The following is a 22,145-nucleotide window of genomic DNA, read 5'->3' as shown; positions in this document are numbered from 1 at the left end:
TTAGCTGTAGGTGCTCAGGAGCACTTCTGAAATTCAGACCTTATGTACAGCTGGAGCTCACATTCAATATTCTAATAAGCTGAAGTGAAAAAGGAAAGACATTGGATTCTTTGTGCGCTTTCAAAGACAAACTTTTACAAGTTATTGCTATTTAGTCTCTACAACAAACACACTTCGCAATGTACATTGATATATTTAAAAAAAAAATCTGAATTATTTTATTTGCCTAGTGCTGATGGAAGAAAAAAATGCTATGCATAAGTTACTAGAACATCATATCACTGCTAGAAAAAACATCCATTATAAAGAGTAGCATTGCCAACGACATTGTTCTAATCACTCCCTACTACAGCCTTTGAAAGGCTTAAAAAGAGCAGCCAGCCAAATGAGAATGTATTACCTTCAAAGGGCCAGTATACTGAAAACATTCCTCTGCTTTCAATACTATAAATCCTGGATCCACAGTACACTATAACAAGTTGGAAGGACTGTAATGGCAAAGCATATTAACCACATAACAGCAGCCACTCACAAACTGTCTCACTTCAGTTACATAATTACTTACCCGTGACAAGGTATTGTGTCCTGGTCTGTGATCCTTGACTCTTCTAGCTGTTGATATGCTGGTCCTGTAATCCCATTGAACCTACCCCGAGGTAAGGGAGGAGTCCTCCGAAAGGCATTTCTATGCAGCATCCCACTTTTTTGTCCTGGGCTGCAGCATGAAGAGAGACTTCTAGGAACAACACCAAGAACACAGTAGAAATTATCACAGCAAAAGCATAAACTTTTGCAAAGTAAAGATTCAGGATTAATAATGCATGGATTACTGTTTCTATAACTTTGCTGTGGCAGTCTACGACGTCAGTAGAAATTCTCTATGGAAATGTAATACTATAATCCATAGTTAGCTGCTGTTTATGCCATGTTTAATACATCACCTCTTTTGTAGGAATGAAAATAATTGCCTGGTATATGAAACGTTTCCTCATACTTGATGAAGGCTGCTTCTTTTTCTCCATGATGCGTACCCATAATCCTGCTATATACAGTTGACTCGGACAGTATAAACAAACAGTACAGCACTATCATACCTACAGCTGAGCTCAAAATCAGATCTTAAATTGAGAACCCATTATATCATCTATCAGTCTACAAGGTGCTTGCTTCCTGATACAATATCATTAAACTGTGAAAAAAATGTAAGTGAAGAATCTAAGTGAAGCTTATGAAATGCAGCTTGAAAAAAACATATCTGACAAGTTTTCTTCACGTTGAACAAGATTTCTATATTGTTTTTTTTTCGTGTTTTATATGCTTTATATGTTTTCTTCTTTGGATACACTGATAAACACTGTGTTGTTTCTGAGATATAATACAAACTTGAATATGACACAAACAAGTAATAGTTTTCTTATTTTAGAAAATTGCTTTTGTAAACATTTTTGTAGTGTTTTGGAAAGAGAATGGATTTTTTTCCACTACATGCAGGTATTAAAAGTTATCTAGAATCCATACTTTTGGTAAATTAACTACAAATTCAGCTGTTGCTAATGCAAAAATAAGGGAACACAGAATTAAGGCAAGACATAACCTGTTCCTACTGCTGACAGGTCACAGTCCTGCATGGCGTGACTAGCTATTAATTTTCCAGTTACTCCTATTTCTCTTTGACATCTTCTGGATCTCAGAAATGCAAATGTATCACCTTATTTTCTGTTACATCTTTAATGATATTTTACTATAGGTTTTGTAGATCAATTTAAGAGTCATTATTTTTGGTTATTTAACTGATAAAATTCAGCTATGCAAAAGACTTTTGATAAATTTGCTTCTCTTTTCCTATTATAACTTGACTTAAAAGCAATCTGCATTTCATACCTAATGGAAACTTTATTTACAGTTAGGGCCACATCTACTCCCAAAGCAATTGCTGCTTGGACCAAGTATCTTGTACAAATTCTCGTGGACTGTACATTTCCATTAAAACCAATCTCTTTCCCCAAAGTCAAAGCATAAGAAATAAATTCCTATCCTACTACTCAGGCTACCAGTGTTCCATTGCAATTTCCACTCTGTTCTCCCCCATGCTTTTATTTTCCTGGTGCTTTTTAATTGAAAAGATCAACAAACCATGGCAATAATACTCCCCCAAGAATTTTTGATGCTACCTTAAATAGATTTTTCTTTAGCTATTTAAGAAGGCTGTGAAAAGAATTCTTTAAAAAACAGAAGCCCTGGCCTTTCAACTCTAAAGGCTAAATTCGAGTTGTGAGTTACAGTTCACATTCTGTAAAATAACACCACCACATCACAAAAGAATTGACAATTTCTGCTCAGGAGAGCCTGAGATTATTACAAGATGCAGCTGAATTAGTAATTTTTGTTGGAGAATGAATTTCAGGGTTTTTTTATTGATTGCAGTATATTCATCAATGAACTACAAAGGTCAGCAAACTGATTAACTTAAGAGACTTTAGACTGATTACAAATATTTGAAACTAGAAAGGCATTGTTTAATTGTGGTTGGTTTTATGCCCTTGCGCATCTTCCTTGCTGGATGAGAGCACAGGATCTTCCGTCTAATAACATGCATATGCAAATTCACAAAAGTTCTGCATTTGTTATGGACATAATTTCAACACATAAAGGTAGACATGAGATAACTGCTATAAACTGCAGCAAAGATGCATATGAGTGACTTATCTGTACTTCTTTCAGCTTGTACTGAAACTCCTTGGTACACAGAACACTAGACTCTACAGGCTGCTAAAGGACTGGTTAGACTGAAGGGATCTGGCACATGCCAGTACCTCCTTGCAATCACAGCAGCTGCACCACCAACAGAGCTTAAGTGACCAATTTGTTGCTAATGTGAGGCTCTCATGCTTTCAACATTTCTGACAGAAAAAGATGGGAGTGAAAAAAATGAACAAAAATAATGCGTGGTCACGGGCAAGACAAATTCATTAAGAACCAGGAAATATCTACATACAGTGCAGCTGCAAGTTAACACTCATTTCTTGAAGCACCAAAGACAAGATAGTAACTTTTTTTAAAACAAAGTTCTATGAAAAAGTAACTGTAGCACAATAAAGTTTTTTCCTTTTTCACAAAACTTCTATGAACGTCAGCATACTCTTCCTCCAAGACTGTTAATACAGTCCCTCTCAGACTTCTGCTCTACTGCTCACATAAAGTGTTCCTCTCTCTGAGGCAAACAATGCCTTTCAGACTTCTTCAGGGAATTCATCCTCCTTCAGCCACCATTATGGTTTCTTCCTCCCTGTACTCCAGTCTAACCAGGCAAAAATACCCAGCCCACATAAGTGAGCTGTTCAATAAAACGGACCAATAAGCAAAGCTGCAGCAGATACGTCTTTAAAATCTCTTAATCAATTACTCCAGAATAACAAAAATCAGAATCTGCTTGAACTGGTCCACAAGTAATGCATATACTAGTGAGAAATATAGTTCTGATGAATTAATGGTTTGAAAGAAGTAGTTCAACCATCTCTAAAGCGAATTAAGAACTTGGGATTCACTGTTACAAATTGTTTTGTGTGAAAGTTTTCCTTAGGTTGAGCAACCAAGTAAAAACAAATTTTGTCTCAGCAGGTTCAGTATTCTCTTCACAAGGCATATAAACAACTCCCAAGTGCAGTTAACAACATTAATGAAGACTTGCAGTCAGTTTACAGTAACTCTGAGAATCCTCCCATACTACTTTTTAGCCAATTATTAAACCAAAGTGATTATACATCACACTATGAACACATTCAGAAATAATTTTGTCAACAGAACTTGAAAAGCAGCAACAAGAGGATGACAAAATGTTAAAACTTTGCATGGGATCTGAATCCTTTCCTTCTTGTTTAATAAGCACAAAAGAGCTACAGAAATGGTTCTTATAACCATGCTTGTCTGCATAGCTATTTTACTTATTCTTTCCCCTTTTTTCATAACTATAATTCATGAAAAGAGAGATGCAAAGTTGAAGAAGGAAGTTATAAAACTGATTGTAAATACTCTGAATCTGTAACTGCAAAAACTATACAGAGGCATATTATGTTACATAATCTATCACCTACTGATCACAAGATGCAAATAGTGTTGAGGACACGGGTTTTGTCTTTGCAGGACAGAAACAGTAAATACAGATGACAGATCTGGCTGCCAGACAGTGTCTTCTGATGTTTCTTAGGAGCCACATTTTTAGGCTAAGTTAGGTAATCTACTGCCAACATTTGTAGAGATCAACTATTCAGACTTTCAAGCAATTTTCAGTTTTAATAAAAAGGCTATGTTATACCTGAGAACATAAGCATCACTCAACAAATAATAAATCACTCAACAAACAATAATAATAAAACTCTATCAGAAAGTCCTTTTGTCAGACTTCTTACAGGAACAAGATGACCACAGCGAGTGCATCTCTATTAAAACCTGTTACAGATGTCTCCACAAGGGGAGAAAGTTAACGTTTGGGACTTCAGCAAAACTGCATGTGATTAAAAGAATACTAAGGTTGGAAGGAGATTATTATGACAAAAAAAAAAGCTGTGGCATATGAAAACTGAACTTCATAGTTTTAACCCTTTTTTATCCATAGCATCCTGTATCCAAAACACCACTCTTTTCCACGTCTTTGTAAAGTAATCATGTACACTCTCAAGACATGATTACTGTCTAGGAAAATGTCTCATCTACAATGGCACAATGACCTGTGCTTCCATGCTTGTGTTTATGAACCATTACAGCTGGTCAGGTTCTCAGCTCAGGTGAGGGGGTTGGACTGTAGCCTGCAGTTTGCAAGACTCTCTTCGCCCTTCACATAAATAGAAGCTTTCTAGCAGCCAGCCTACACCTACATATATCCTCTTGATTTCTGAAATGGGAGCACTGTTGCTCCTTTATTTATTCTGGTATTTAGGAATGGAATGTGCCAGAGCTGACTGGGGACTTTGCAACTCTACATAAACCTTTCAACACTACCTGTATCATCCGGTCACCATCTGAGTTCCACCAGATAGATACATACTATAGGAAAAGGGAAGACAGTGTTCAAAGGTACCTCAGTGGCACTGAGTTTAATCACCTGCCATAACTTCATCATATACTCCCTGTAATGTATTGATCAACCTCGATCCTAAAACTAAAACAATATAAAGAAAGTTGTTCTATATTGAAAACTTTGAGGCTTCCATTCAGTTTAAAATTATTTATGATGAGTATACATCTATTTGACATATGTGCTGCCATTTTAAATAGGTTTTCATTTTAAATAGGTCTTTTACTTCTCATTGTGCTTCCTCTGATATATTTATAACCACCAGTCATATAGTCTTTTCAGTTTTCTGAAGACTGAGACAGATTCTCTAACATTTTCTTATGGAACACAGATTATTCATTCCTCATATTGCAATTTAAGTTCATAGTAATCAGGAGGTCATTTTAACCAGGTGAGATAATAGTGCTGTATTCTCATGCTATATTCAAATGAAGTGACAACAGTGTCTTATGAAGTGGTTTTAATGTTTCTGACTTTCTGATGAAAATGTCTTGATTAATAATTCCTCTCATCCCATTTATCTTTCGCTCAGCTGCATCACTTTGATTATTCTTTTGACGAACTAGTACATACTGAAACTTCTTCTTCCTCATTCATTGCTTAGATTTTATTATCAGTTCCAAAATGCCTGACCATCTCTGTTATGGAATCCATCTCTGTTATCAGCTCTGCTCCCAAGCCGAAAGTCAAAATGCAGCACTGCACCAGCTACCAAGAAGGAGAAAAATGACTGCTACTGCTGAACCCAGGACACTGAGTAACTTTGAAGAATGGCATAACAATGATGTTTTGGTTTAGCCAAGGACTTTGTGAGCCTCATGCTCTGCCAGGGAGGAGGGGAAGCTGGGAGGAAGCAGAGACAGGACACCTGACCCAAGCTAGCCAAAGAGGTATTCCATACCACAGCACGTCATGCCCAGGATGTAACTGGGGTTAGCTGGAAGGGCTGGGAGACTGCAGGGTTGGAGGAGGTATGGGTCGCTGCTTGGTCAGGCCTGGGGGGTGAGTTATCGGTCGGCTGGTAGTGAGGTGTTGTATTCTCTTCCCTTGTTATTTCCTTTATCATTATTATAATTGGTGGTAGCACAGCAGTGATTTGTGCTATACCTTAGTTACTAAACTGTTCTTATCTCAACCCGTGGGAGCTGCATTCTTTTCGATTCTCCTCTCTGTCCCTCCGGGAGCAGGGGGAGGGAAAGAAGGGGGGGGGAAGTGAGTGAACGAGTTGCCTGACTGGGTTTAAACCACGACAGTTCTTTTTGGCGCCCAACGTGGGGCACGAAGGGTTGAGATAACGACAGATCTGACTGGATTAATAGTCACTCGTCACAATGCTGATTTATTGGCTCTCAGAGTTGTTTCTCTTGATCTCACAGCTTCAGAATGTTGTAACTTACGTAGAGCCGGTATTTGCTATGTTAGTGTTTATCAAGTGTGGGGCCTGGGCTAAGGTTCTTGTCTCACTGTGCTTTATGGCAATGGCTTGTAATACGGGTGGGCTCCAGCAGCAGGGTGGGATGGACCTGGCCGTGGACTTGTACCTGGCCGTCCGGCTGCTCTTCACCGCCCTGGCCCTCGCCCTCGCCTCCCTCCTCGTGAGGCCGCGGGGAGCCGAGGGGGAGCGGCTCCGGGAGCCGGCGGCTGCTGAAGCGGCCCGGGAGAGCGGCCCCGGGGACCAAGCGGCGGCGGGAGCGGGGCCGGAGGCCGCGAGGGGACGGCTGCGGGTGGAGGAGGTCGGGGCGGTCGAGGAGAGAAAGGAGGCGGCTGCCGAACAGCGGGAGAAGTTGGCGGAGGAGCCGCGCCCCGCGGAGGAGCCCAGCCCTGAGATGGCCGAGAGCATTCCCCGGAAGCCGCCCGCCGAGCCCCAGGAGGACGCAGGAGACCAGGCAGCATTTCCCAGCAAGGCAGAGGAGGAAGAGCTGGACTCAGGAAAAGAGAAGCTGGCGGTGGGAGAGCCGGCAAGCACAGCAGCTACACCAGCCCCAGTGACAAGCACAGCAGCATCGTGTGAGAGTTCTGAAGGTTTTGAATGGCCTTTGGGTACCCTTGGGACCTGCCTGCTGATTGTGATGGGGATCAGCATGTTGGCACACACACAGGCTGTGTTCTACCCACAGCCATTTTGTCTGATCTCAAAAGTTAAGCAGAGACAGGTTTGGGTCTTGTCTGGGGTTAGACAACAATATAGGGGGACCAAGAGGTTTTCCCCAAGGCTGGACAGTCATGAGTGGCAGGGTGTGTGGGACAGTATGGGCAAGTATACTGTCCCACATACTGGGCTCCTCCAGTGCTTTGGAAGCATCGGAGATGGAAGGCAGCTGTATGGAGTCCCCAGCAACAAGCTGCAGAAACTGCTGAAGGGGACAGTGAATTATTTTGAGCCTGGTGGGCCCATGGCACTTCAGGCCATCAGAGCAGAGATGCAACATAGAGATGGACTCATGATCAAGGGGTGGACTTAACAATGGACACTATTGCCCAGGTTATTCACAAGTGTGAACACTGCATACAGTCTCTCCTGCTCTGGAAGACTGTTACAAGAGATGGAGCCTGACATCATGGACCAGATGGACTCAGCAGCTTTATAGGGACTGGTCCATGCACTTAGATAAGAGTGATGGTATATTGAAAATGTGGGATCTGAGCATGACATGAATGGTATGGAATAAGGGGTGGATAATGTCCTGGGTTCAGCAGTAGCAGTCATTTTTCTCCTTGGTAGCTGGTGCAGTGCAGTGTTTTGACTTTTGGCTCAGGAACAGAGCTGATAGAGATGTTTTGTTTTGGCCAAGGACTTTGTGAGCCTTATGCTCTGCCAGGGAGGAGGGGAAGCTGGGAGGAAGCAGAGACAGGAATCCTGACCCAAACTGACCAAAGAGGTATTCCATACCACAGCACGTCATGCCCAGGATGTAACTGGGAGTTAGCTGGAAGGGCTGGGAGACTGCAGGGTTGGAAGAGGTATGGGTCGCTGCTTGGTCGGACCTAGGGGTGAGTTATCGGTTGGCTGGTGGTGAGGTGTTTTATTCTGTTCCCTTGTTATTTCCTTTATCATTATTATAATTGGTGGTAGCAGCAGTGATTTGTGTTATACCTTAGTTACTAAACTGTTCCTATCTCAACCCATGGGAGTTGCAGTCTTTTTGACTCTCCTCTCCGTCCGTCCGGGAGCAGGGGGAGGGCAAGAAGGGGGGGGAAGTGAGTGAACGAGTTGCCTGACTGGGTTTAAACCACGATACTCAGTTACTCAATTCATTCTTTTTATCTAGATCCTTATCTGTACTGACTCTATCTTTTAAACTAATTTTTGCACCAAAGTTGTGCACAAAAGCGTTAAACAAAATTTGTCCCCAAAGTTGACTAATTCTTTTGGAGTTCCCTTAGTGCTCCTCTGGAGCACTAGATGTCCTCAGGCATTCTGGCCCGAAGCACTTACCTCCTCAATGTAATTCCTTACTCTCCCTTTTAACCACCTCTGTGTATCTGGCAGTATAGCTCTTTTGTCTCTCCCTACTTTCACCCTCTCTAAAAACTTTAGATGTGTGACAACAAACAAACTGAGGCTATGTAGAGATCTCACCTACAACAAATACAAAAAAAATTCTCAGTGTAGTGTCGCAAAAACTGCTGCTGATAAACTTCATGACGATTTTTAGCCTTTTTTATATCTACACAAAGAATCTGCTCCCTCCCGCCCCAAGATTTGTCCAAAATCCTTGACTAGTCTAGTTCAATGTAATAGGTCTTCAGTTCCTTCAATAAATTTTTCCTTTCCTAAATATTTGACATCTTCTATTCCATCTTCACATGGCACAGCTCCTTTTTTGACAGATTTTGCTACCAGACTTGGAATTTCATGAGGCAGTTCTCCTTCCAGACATCTTTGATCAAGATCTACTAGATCATCTTGACTTGAGAGCTTTGATATCTGCATTTTACTTCCACTTTGACTATAGTAACATCTGTTTTCATACATTTGATTCTATTCCCATTCTCATAATCAAATCCTCAAATCCTTCCCATCTTCATCCTCAAATAATCACCCAAGTTGAAAAATTAATTCATTCAGGATTGCCCTAACTGCTTCATATATTACCTCTGCCCCACCATCAGCACTGCTTCTTCCTGTTGAATACTCCTCCTTTATACAGCAAGAACAATTGATTGCTTTCAGTATTACCAGTAATTCTTAACTCTCAACGATTTCTGGAAATGTTCACTTCAAGCATGATTTCCTTCGCTCTGTGATATAGTTTATTTCTTTCCCTATATCCCATTCCTTTTAGACATTATTTTTCTTAAATTTCTACAGAAAACTATGTTTTTGCCCTGGGAAAATACAGATTCCTTACGTTTTCTCCCTTTCAGGCTTCCTCTGCCTTTACACTCTTAGTTGCTTTAGTTCATCAGTACTTATTTTTTGAAATTTAATAGCCTTATTTAAAGAATAATTTAAATTTACTCTTTTAATTTAAACTGAATCAATTCTATTGGGAACCTAAAAACTAAAATACTTACTAAATAATAATAATAATAATAAATCATTTTACCATGGTTTTCATGGTATTAACAGTACATTAAAAATTTAAACGTAAGTAATTTTAAATTTTAGAGTAAGTTTATCCTATTTTGTCATTTCTGTAAGACAATACAACTGCTCTAGGCTGAAAGCCTCTGCATTTGGCTTTTATCATGGTATTCACTGAAATTAATCCCTAGAAAATCAATTATGACTGAATCAATGAATGAAAATCAGGATGACTAATTGCCAAGAAAACTGCTATTCAATGGGATCACAACTCAGTCCCATAATTATCAAAACTCTAATTTGTTCCTATCTGTAAGAAATTACAACAGCATGGCTTTTCTTCTTACTAAAATCAACAGATAAACTCAGATGAATTTTTGAGACACTGTATACTTTACAAGAAGTTTACTGGTTAAACAAATTTGTTACTTTCCAGTTGACAGTACTGTTCTACTTATGCAAGCAGATGATGTAAAATTCTACAGTAATAACAACACAAAATACAAGTGAAATATTTTAGGAGTAACATTCAGTAGAGATTTAAATTTTCAATTCTATCTCTGCCATACTTCGTTGCATGCAGCTGAGACTAGTAGATACAGAAAACTGCTATTATCTAGTAATCTGAGTGAAATAACTAGGTGATCTTTGTCAGTCAAATTTCAGCAATCCCAAATGATTCCCCACCTAGATAATCTTACGGCCAGGCCAAAATTGTATTGGTTTTAAGAATTAGAAACATACAGCTGCTGATTTTATGAAATGATCACCCATCATTAGTGCCCTTGAAAACATTAGCAGAGAAAACAGATCTGGAAAATGAAAGAAAATATTTCCATAGAAATCAGAAATAAACCAGTAATATAGTTTCACAGCATAAAAATGAGAAACTGCAGAGCTGCTGCAGTTTTTAGGCTCACATCAGATCTGGAATGAAATGAAGTGATGTTTAGAACAAAATGTATCCCACTAAAAAAATAAGTTTCCTCATTTGGCCACATTTAACCATTTGGCCACACTGAAGACTATTTAGAAACTGAATTAGGAAGCCATCACATGGTGCATAAATTAAAGATAACCTTATAAAGTGTTTGATATTCAAGTCTGTTGCATGTATTACAAAGCAAGGGCCTTGTATAATAAATCGGAAGTTACAAAACTGCAAAATAATTCTTTATAAATTAAGTCAGTCATTCCAAAACTTAAAACAGTTCTGAGGCAAAGACTCTTAAGATAGTCTGAAGCTTGACATCTGCAAGTAGAGATGACTGTTGGGTGACTTTTTGTGTGTGTGTGTTTTTTTCATTTTGTTGTAATTTGTTTGCTTTGTTTTAGTTTGTTTTGATTTTTTTTTTTTTTTTTTTTTTTTTAAATGAGCAATCTGGGATTCTACCTGTGTGGCTTATTCTTTAATTTCACTATGGAAAACTGAGTGTCTGGAGAGTCATTCCTCTTTTATTATTATTATAGCCTTTATTTTAAGTGATGCAATGTTTATAAACAGAAGAAATATTTTCAGTCTTTATTTCCACATTTTTAAGCTTAAGTAATGTCATGGTAAAGCACCTAAAATATTTCAAACTTAGATACTGCAACCATGTTATTAAAGCTAAGGGAATGTTACCATGTTTTTTTCTGAACTTCACCTTTTGGCAAAACTGAGATAAATTTTTCCCCAAACCTCCATGGAAAGAATTCTAGGTAGCAGTTCCACAGTTCATCTATGTTCGGTAAAATTATGATGCATATTTTGAAAATCTTTGTGCCATAGAGAATAAGCTCTAAGAAATGGATCTGACATAACATTCAGCATTATTTTTTCATGCTAAATTAAAGGCTTAAGGAAGGTAAAAGTAGATAGAATCCAAATGTCCCTTCCTGGCTTATATGCTGCACTTTGGTAGGTTAAGCAAATAATTTATTCAAAAGAAAAGGAACATGTAGCTGACTGGGAGACTGCAATGAAAATGCACAAGATACTATAGAAGCTAGTTCATAACTTCATGCAATCTCAGACTTTTGTTTCAGTAATTTAAAAAATTATCCTTTAATAAATGTCTTCTCCTCCAGACTACACAGCTAAAATATTCTGAACTGATTTTTCTCAGCCATTTTTTTCTCTCTCTGTGTGCAAAGATCAAACATTATTATCACAGCCATTTCAAAACATTATTGCTTATACCAGACATGAGTTTGTTTTCTAGTATCATAATGAAGCATCTGCATTCTTTTTTCATCCAAAAAGGCTACTAGGAGAATTCTAATCCAAAGGCCATTCAGTGATGGGTGATGTTCCTCTTTCTTTCCTCTTGGAAACAATCATCCAAACTTTATGGAAGATTAGTTTTCAAGGGCCACCATGTGTTTATAAATAAGTCAGTATTCATTTCAAGTATTATTTGTTTAAAGTTAACAGTGAGAAAAGCTGTAAATTTGCAACTACACCTTTCTGATGCAAATGACACATTAACTTCATGAACATTGATAAAGAAAGTTTTGATTTTAATGATTTCTCAAACTACAGTTGTTTCATTCACTGGTCTCTGTCTACAGCTTGGATGGTGTATTTAAATGCTTCCTCTAGGACTTTTACAAATCACAGATAAAGTTGTTGAGTACTGTTATTGCCTTTTACGTCTGCAGCTAAGAAAATGCTTGGACATCTGCTTAATTGAGTCAGCTGAGGCTCTGTTGGTACCATACCATTCAGCATCTCCCCTATTCACAGCACACACATATCACCAGTTCAATGACATCCCTTGGCAGCCTGCGAAATCTGCCATCAGACAGACAATTGCTTACCTATGTTGCTTGATGGGCTGGGTTCCTCTGTCAGGAGACAAGGCCTCTGGGAAAGACTGAGGGCCTGAAAAACTAGACTCCATAACTTTGTGAAGAATAGGCCCAGGATGCCTATCTGTTTTTGAATACTGTAGCATAGAGAATAAAATTAATTAATACACAAAAGGCAAAGTATATCATTGATGCTATTCAGTGAGAATTCCTATTGGAGCAGGGTAAGAAGTGCTCTAATGCATTTTTAAATTAAAATTAAGCATTGCAAGTAATACATTCATTCACTATTGTTTACATAGCAGAAAGCACCAGTAGTCATCTCCATTACTTTCTCCACATCAAAATGCTGATATCTGTATTAGTAGCAAAATTACTGACTGATTTGTCCACAATGATAGAGAACACGGATCCCCCTGACTAAAAGCCTGTTTTTGGGGCTGTCCATGCAGAGAGATCACAAAACACATCTCAGAGGACAGTCAGCACTTCCTTCGATCATTTGGTGATTTCATCAGCATGCATAATTGAAACAGCATCTGTATCATCAGATAAGTAATAAAAATACTTGAATCCTATCCATGGAGCCAGATATCCTTTCTGAACAGGTCTGAAAACTTTTGACTCCTGAGTATCTATGCTAGTGAGAACAGTGTAAACATAACTTTTCTTGTGACAGTTGTAGGTGTAGAGCAGTCTTTGGGCACATAGTGAGACACAAAGGTCTGTAAAGCCAACACCAGACATGAACAAGAATAGATTTTCTTCTTCTTGCTTTGTGATTCAACTGGAAATTCAGCAAAAAATTGTCTCTGATCCTGAACGGATTCAGAAAATCAAAGCACAAAAAAGCTGTGTTTTGGCATAGAATAATAATCAGTCTTGCTTTTGGTTACTGGGAAATATCTCAGAGATATGAGCGGTTACCCACATTTCCACCCAGGTATTTAATTTTTTATGTTGCATTACAATGACCTGCACTAAAACTAATTGGTCTATTTTTCTTTAATCCATTCTTTCTGTATTTAGTTTGTAATTTTAGTACTAGATACCTAGATACCCATGTTATCTTTACAATAAATTGGTCTTGTGGAAGCTATTACATAATTAAGTATTTTAGAAAGAAAATACAAATTCTAATAATAATACAAAAAAATCACATTGGCAAAAAAATGCCATGTTATGATACAACAGCATAAACATTTATGCAGAAGATAGATTTCTTTCAACGTACAGCTTTTTTTTTTCCACAATTATTTTGTTGCCTAACAAAAGAGCAGTAACTCCTTAAAATATCAAATTATTTTCCGATTCTCACTTATTCTTAGCTACATTTCCCCAGACTTCAGCAAATCCAAAAGGAAAGTCATACAAGATAATTGTCTTAGAAAAAAAGGTGACATGCAATTTTATTTTGTCTACTGAGGCTTCTTATGACTGATTTCTGTAGCTTAAATAACAATTTTTTCTCTAATGCTCTTATCCCTCTTTCTGTTGTGTGAAATACCCACATAAACAGGGCTGCTTATGTGTTTCTGAAGGCAAAGCTAATGAGAGTGACAATATGCAAAATGCTGCGGCGTGCATGACATAAACACAAATGAAACAATACGGAACATATTCCACTCTTCTTTAAGTTATAATGACCTTAGTGTAAATGTTGTAGATAAAATACAGAAAATTCAGACAGAAGTATGATTTTTTAGGTACTCATGTTTTTGAAGGTTATAAATTTTAATAGTTATCCTGCCAGCTGCAGAAATGAAACTGTCTTTGATTTCTAACCTGAGTAAATCAATTTGAGCTATGTTAAGAACGGGTTGTTAGTTGCCAGAAAGCTTCTGTCTTTTCTCATGTTTGTTCATGATACCAAATTGAAGGTCTGAATGGCTTATAAAACCATGAGTATGATGTGAATCATGAAGGCTAATTAGAGATAAGTTGAGCCGTTTGCTATGGGTAAGATAGGTGTAGGCAGGAGCAATGTTATACAGGGTCTTTCCTCACCCCAGCTGAGGAAAACCAGGACCTCTAGAAGCTGCCTTGATGATGACTAGCAATCTATATTGAAGGTCCAACACCCAGCACCACCCAGGCACAGCCTGCAAAGGATATTTTTTTCCCCTAACTAAACATTTCTTTTATGCCTTTTTCAAATACACCAGTTAACAATTACCATAACAGCCAAAACATTAATTACAATGAAAATACGAATCACAATTTAAATTGAGGGTGTGAATACACGGAGAATTTGAACAATGCAACTGAACTTACTTGGATGTATCACGTTATTCATACATTTTAATAGGTTTAAAAACATCTCAGTTTATTCTCCATTAACTTAACTGTAAGTGCCACATCCCTTCTCTGAGATAATCTTTGGAGAAAAATATCCTCAGATCTCTGTGAGGAGTTTACAGCAGTACCAGTTGGTATCCCCAGAAGAATGGTATACCAAACTGGGATTACTCCCCAACTGTATCCCAGCGGAGCCCATCATGGTGCTTCCACAGCCCAGTTCTCACCTGGGCAGAGCTTTCTGGAAGCCCCTGACTGTTCTGAGCTATTCAATACTCAGCCATGATGGAGAATAAGCTGTGAAATGCTTTCAATGGACTGTTCCAGTAGGTTGAAAGCACCACTGAAAGCTTATACATACTATTTGGGGATTTTTATGGTTTTATTGTCTTCTTGTTTAATTATTTGTGCTTGTTTGAGCAAGTACTGAGAAACGCTCCTGCATATGGCTCAATAAAGAATAATGACAGCATAAAAATATAATATTTTGCAAATTTTCAAATTTTCATGGTTTCATGGAGAAAATCATCTCCAACTTCCATACAATTACTCAACACTGACAATAAAATTCCACCCCTGCTAGTTAAAGCTAAGTATATCTGCGAAGGCAGCCTGGGCCAGGAGACTAGAAATCAGCCTCTGCCATTGAGCTACTGTATGACTGTGAGCATGTAATTCCCCCGCTCCATGCTCTGTATTCTTTACTCTAAAATGTAGGCTCCATAGATAATATATGCTGGTCAAGTGCTACAGAATAGCTTGACACTGCTGTCCTGTTTTCCTGTTTTTATGAAAACAAAACACCCATCCCTTTCACAGGCTTTTCTTAGGCCTTCGTCCTCAATGATTTTCCCAAAATAGAAATAATAAAAATTCAAGAAACACACATGGCATTGGAAGACAGGTGATGTGGGGATCCCATTTCAAAAATGACTGATGAGGCAAAGGGGTCAGCTTTAAATTACATTCAGAGAGGGTGTCTCAAGGAGGTAAAGAGCCAGTGATTTTTCTGAATTGGCTGACGTTGCACATAAACCCATCAGGTGGTATATTTAACATCCTTACAGGTGTTACCATATGTGTTATATGTTTTGTTGCCAACACTAGCTGTAGCCAGAGGCCAGTAAATTCAAGTTTGTCTATTCTGGCAGTTCTTTCTAAGTAGTCATGCAATATAGAAGTAAGAAATATACTCTTGATCTTAGCTGATAAATCACATTGTAACGCAGGCAAAACCACACAGTGATCTTTTAAAAGGTTGAAGTGTAGCTGTTGCTCAACAGATATTAATTGTAATTCTATCAGAGTGACTAAAAGTATTTATTTCTACTATCAACAAAAGACAAGACACAGAAAGAGCTACTGACTGCAAGCTATTAGAAAAAAAGTGTAGTGAAAAGTCAAACCGTATACTACAGCATGAAAAGCTTATTAACCACCTCAGAGGGAAAGTGATGGGGAATTAATAGATCCACTTAGTACTATGGGAGAAGATGTTAAAATCCACGAAGATAAAAAAAGCATAAACAGCCATGACAACTCTCAGAACCACTACAGGAATGTCAAAGCTTCAGATGCCTGGTGTTTTATTTTGTGGCTTGGTTTATTTTCTTATTTTTTGTTTGATTTTGCTTTTTTTTTTTTTCGCATGACATGTTTGTCAAGTTATGAGTATTTAAAGAAATAATCTAGTAAAGGTGGATTAAGGAGCTAGTACCGAGGTGCATGACTAGAACTCATGAAGACGAACTACAGAAAAAAAGAAGGACGGCCACAACACATCCTCTTGCCCCTGGCATAGTATATGAGAGGGCACAGAGCACTTGCTTTTCTAAGAGAGGCAGATGAGAATGTCAATTTACTTCCTTTTGCCTATGAGGACATCAAACCTTTTGCTGCTATCTCATGGAGCACACTAATTAAATACCTTTTGATGAGAATATAATTTCTTTGGAGCAGAGTACATATTACTAGGAAGTTTTAAGTTTCATGCATTAGGTGAAATAAATATGAATCTCGTGTACCTCAAAGATCCTGCATTAATAACTGTCACATCTATTTCTTTCTGACTTAAGAATTATAACAACATTTTCAGTGCATTAGTATTCAAATCCAAGATGCTAGAAAACCTAGCAAAAAGTATATTGCTGCCTCAGTATTTGGGAAAATCAGTGGACTTAAAAGATTCAAGAGAAATACTAGGAGCTGCGTTCAAACAGTTATTTATGAATGTTGCTTTCAGTATACAGTATTTTAAACACTTAAGGATTTGCATCCTTAAGAAAGTAATGCAATCAACTCTGAGAGAAATAGACTCAGCAGAGGTGAACACAATTACCAACTGTGCTCAGGAGGAATTCAGAGAGAACACATCTGCCCTGGCCAAATCTAACTCGTTATTTTTACTTTTCAGAATCACAGTTGAGCAGAGGAAAGAAGTGGAGGAGATGTAACGCATATGAGCGTGGGAAGAAAAAGCGTATGATACTTCAAAATACTGTCAATGCAAAAAAAAAAAAAAAAAAAAATCTTTATTCCCTGCAATATCACAAATGACAGGGAGGCATCCATGTTTTAACTTAAATGCCTAACTCTTCTTGCATTCTTCCTCAACCTCAGGGCCTGCCAAGATGGGTACTGGGATGTGGCCATTGTCACTTGTGTTTACCCTGCTGATCAGAGGGCAAAAACCTCAGAGTGAGTGACTGATTTCTCAAATGAAGACAATTCTAAACAGCCTACATTCAGAGATTTTAACCTGTGTTATGTTTCTCATAATGACGCTAATGTAAAAAAGCTTTAATTGGCACAGAGGTGGGATATCGTAGGTCTGAAGTCCTTTTCCTTCTGCAGTAATACAAGCAGCTGCAACTATAATGAGTTCAGCTAGAATAAAATACAAACTTTAGTTCATTTTAATACTTGTTTCAAGAATGAAAGGTGTGGTTTCATGTTAGTAAAACTTTGATACATTCACTTGGCTTCTCTCACTTTGGAGAAAAAGTAGAAAAAGTCAAGCTCTTTACAGCTACAAACCGCTTGAAACACTACCTGCTATACCATGGGTCTTGGGAAATATTAGAACCTCTTTCTTTACTATGCAGACTTTACTAAATATAGCAACCTCTAGGTCAAAATGTGATGGCTCCTTCAGAACAGACATTACTAGAATAATATGCAATTATTCTCAGGTTTACACCAATGTATTCTTCTAGAACAAAAAGCAGGGTGAGAAACCTGAAAGCATCACCATTCAAAATAGGCAGGAGAAAGATATGGGAGAATCGTTTAAGGAAAGAGAGAAAGGTGACATAACATATAAGCGAGACGGTTTCCCCATGTGAGAAGAGCACAAGAAACAGCTACCAAGATTACATAAACCAAAATGCTATACTGGAAGACTAGTTTCCAGAAAACAGCCACCTTAATTTATTCAAGTTTATTTACTGGCTCCTGGAAATAAAGAGAACTAAGATTTTTCCCCAGATCCACGTGGTAGGAGCTGCAGATGGGAACTGAAGAGAGATCACACCCCAGCAGTGACTGGCAGAAAGGCAGCAGCACAGCCACAGGAGGAAGCAGTGGGAGCATTCTTCTCCCCATGGAAATACTTGGTCCCTTTCCTGCCCAGCAGATAATGCCTAGGGCAGATCTCTGGTCTCTGGTGGGAGCCGCTCAGCCATTCCTATAAAATGCCATTTCAAAGTTCTTTTCTGCTGCCTTGCCATCCCCCCTGCCCTTTTTCTCCATTCCAATCTGCCAAGTTTTCTAAATATTTCATGAACTTACATGCATTCCTGCACTAAAATCTTGCTAACAATAGAAACCATTATTACCTTGCACAGTTACACTACATCCTGCACAAGGTCATTCTGTTTGTCTTCCTTATTATCTTTGCTCCCAAAGGGAAAATGCATTAATGGCAAGAAGAAAACAGCTGCCTGCAAGCAGCCACAAGAACAAGAAAACAGTGTATTAATTACCAGCACTGAAAATGCCAATCTGAACAGCATTAAAAACAGAAAAGCAAATTTGGATTAAAATAATAAATAATAATAATGGCTTTCAATCTCTAATATCTGGAATCTATAAACTGCTACTTCAGCCATTATGACTATTGTCATAGCAAAAGAAAAAGACTTAAATAAAGCTTGTTGATGTGTTTGTCAGCTGCTTAGAAGACATCAAATAGTTCATAGTGATGATGGGTTGACAAAATATTGCACTGAAATACAGTCAGAAAAAGGCAAAGAACATATTCTTAGTGCTAACCAAGACATACTTTATATGTTAGAACAAAAGGATTACAGAAGCTCTTTACAACTTTACCTTTTGTTGCCGTCATTACAACACTCCCCAAATATATTTTTTTTTTAGGGGCTAGAAAGGGCTGTCTGACTGAATGAACTGAAAGTAAAACAAAGAATTGCACAAGGTTCCCTAACTTGTGATTATGTCAGTTTAGTGAAGCTATCTACCTTCTTGAAATAGTGTATTTTTCCTCAAACACAGAGCATATCATAACTACAATGGTAGTCAGCCCTTTAAGCAATGCTAAGATACTCTTTCTTAAACAGGCAAACAAACCAACCCCCTCCTCCCCCCCCAAAAAAACCCACCCCCCAAAAACCAACCCCAAAACCTAACGGTTAAGCATTTAGAAAGGCTTGAATAAAACTGATTTCCTATTGCTACCAGACTTCTTCTCAGTTTTTCCAAAGATTTTGTTCAAATAAGACATCACTAATTGCATATGTCCACAGAGAAGAAAATGACATGCACTGGAAAGTAACTTACATCCAGGGCTAAATAAATCAGTCGTATTCAAGTTCCTTATTTCAAATACACTTAATGAATTTCATGATTGTGGAATTGTATTAAGTGTAACTATATACAGAAAATGACTAAATACATTTCAAATTTCGTTTGAACAAACTAACCTCAAAGACCTTTTAACTCATGACCCAGGAAAATGAGACCATCAGCACAGTCTTCCCTTGAGCACTAGTTTATATGTGTAAATTTAGGGCCAGATTTTGAATTTACTCTGAATTAATTGTGACAAATCTTTACATTTTTTCATGCAGGAACATTAATTATTGGAAGACTTGAAATCACCTAAGATCAAAGACCCCCACTTCAGCTGTAAACCATACATATGAGCCAAGGTATTGCAGAAAACTCTAATACTAATTTCCACTGTTGCATGCAGAGCTAGGGGCCTCAGCAAGGGATGTTACATGAACAAAATGCAACAGGACCCACTGAAATAAATTCAGAAAAAATCCTTCTTAGTGTTTTCCATTATCAGGCCTGATAGAAAACATTTCATGAAAGAGGTGAGAATTCTTGTTCCCATTGCTCAGATGCTGATAGCAACATGGCGATGTGCTGCCATCAGCAGCAGGAACTCAGCCAGGCTATTAAGTGTTGTAGCTGGCAGGATTACTTACATTTTGCAGCTGGACTTGGCTTTGTGCCATACACTCTGACTTTGCCATCATGCTGGAAGCATTTAGGCTGTAGGTTTTCCTATTCTGTGTTTCTTTCAGCTGTTCATGTATTTGCTTTGTTTGTTTCCTGCAGAGAGAAATAAAATTCATGTAAGAAAGAGTTAGTCTGATCATCTACTACAGCCACGGTATTTTTACAGCCATGGCTCCCTTTGTTCAAAACTTCACTATATCAGATTAAACAAGTTGAGCTATTTCACTAGTGTCTAATATTTCAATGCTTTCAATGCAGTGGTCATTTTCTGGGAAGGCTTGAGAAAGGAAAAAAGAGCTCTTCTGTTTAAAATATCTTCTATTCTCAGATTACTATAATAGCATGCTAATTGTTTCAGCACAGAATTTTGTAAGATCATCTATTAAATATTTAACAATAGTTTGCAAGTAGGCCTGAATATTAAAAAAGCATTTTGCTCAGATTAAGAACAAAGACTTTGGCAAATACAGCAGGCATTAGACCCTGTTGGCTATAAAAAATGTTGAAGAATCAAAGATTTCTGCTAGCTAATTAGACTGACCTATAACCCACTATCTTGTATAGGCCAGCTTTTGCTTACAAGTTTAAACCTTGAAAAAAACATCAGTAGGGTATCTGCAGCTGTGTTTTCGACATATTATATTATGATCCACAATGTCAGAGCTAGGAATACCACCAGATGAATCACTTGCAATATTCAGGAGATAACTATGCTATTAATAATGGCTTTCTGTTTCTGCCACACTATATTCACAAACTGAGTTTTAAAGTTCTGTCCATGACTGAGGATATGAGGCAGCAAACTTTGTTTTAAATATTTCTTTTACCTTCCACAAACAGGTATCTCATCTGGGCAAAAACTGTTAGCAAAACACATGTAAGGTCTTTTATCCATCTCCATTCTTTTGATAAGCTACATTTTCTGAGACTATTAGTTTTAAATGATCAGTAGAAATAACTCCAATTCTACTTCCTTCTTTCCTTCCTTGTTGCTTTCCTGCCTTCCCTCCTTCTCCCTTGAAGATGCATCTCTAGCAGTCAACCCACACAGGCCCTGGAAACCGCCCAGCAAGGTCAAGGACTTGCTGCAGCAGCAGCAGCACTTCATTATGCCACCAGCAGCTTTTAGACAGCAATTTTTGTGGAGCCATATTTCAGAGGAAGTGATTTCAGGGCAGTGTTGATAAGAAATAAAGGAAATGCAGTATTTCTATCCAGAAATTTGAAATTTTAGCAAAGAAGCTTCAAAAAAATTTTGAAAATTGCTTGTGATTTTGTTGCTGAAAGCCTTGTGACATTGTCAATTTTGATCACATCTTACTTGACTCAGACCAACGAATTTGACACTGAATGAAGCATAAAAGTAATTTTAGCTTCTTCCAGTACAGTCTGTTTTTAGCTCAGGAAAGTGTAAGAAACCAGAGGAAAATTGACTTACTCAAGTGTTCAAAGGGGAAGATGGTGAGAAAGGACAAGTTACCTCACTATGAAAGCAAGCAGTGAGAAGTATCGCACTGGACATATTCAGTATTTCTTGATTTATTAAAATAAATATATGGGATTTCTTCTGCCTTTGAGTTCCTTAGTTCAGTATGGGAGGTGTGCATTTCCCCACTACTCTTCAAACTTCAGTATTGCATAATTTAAGCATTACCTTAAATTCAACAAGCTGTAAGCACCTGCTCAGAAGTAGGTACTTGTTAAAGCACATTTCCTGAATACAGGTCATAAACCATGATAAACCTTGGACTCTACAAAGTTCTCTTATGTTTTCTATTTACATCCTATTTTGAAACAGCATGGCAAATAAAAAAGAATGAACTTACAAATATGAGTGGCATGTTTTGTGTACAGCTCACAGGAGCTCATAATTAGTAAGGTTTATGTGCACTAATCTTAATTAGTAAGATTTATGTGCAGTGGTGAGAGGAAATAATTTCTCAAACACAAAAACATTCAAAATTTACT

General features: G+C 38.0%; 1 protein-coding gene across 2 annotated transcripts in view; it reads right to left on the bottom strand.

Annotated features, from left to right (window-relative positions):
- NRG3 (neuregulin 3) overlaps positions 1-22,145 on the bottom strand; it is a 409,865-nt gene that overhangs the window by 6,994 nt on the left and 380,726 nt on the right. For both annotated transcript variants that reach the window (XM_057421543.1, XM_057421544.1), the window contains exons 6-8: positions 20,144-20,270; positions 12,402-12,529; positions 566-736 (exon numbers count right to left, since the gene is read on the bottom strand). In XM_057421543.1, coding sequence (XP_057277526.1) covers positions 566-736; positions 12,402-12,529; positions 20,144-20,270 — 426 coding nt within the window. The remainder of the gene's footprint in view (positions 1-565; positions 737-12,401; positions 12,530-20,143; positions 20,271-22,145) is intronic.

This window comes from Pezoporus wallicus, unplaced genomic scaffold, assembly GCF_028554395.1.
Source record: "Pezoporus wallicus isolate ANWC-B61680 ecotype Strahan unplaced genomic scaffold, APGP_CSIRO_Pwel_v1 contig_4816, whole genome shotgun sequence".
NCBI lineage: Eukaryota > Metazoa > Chordata > Aves > Psittaciformes > Psittacidae > Pezoporus > Pezoporus wallicus.
Note: the sequence above shows the minus strand (reverse complement) of the source record. Positions and strands in the feature narration are given on the sequence as shown.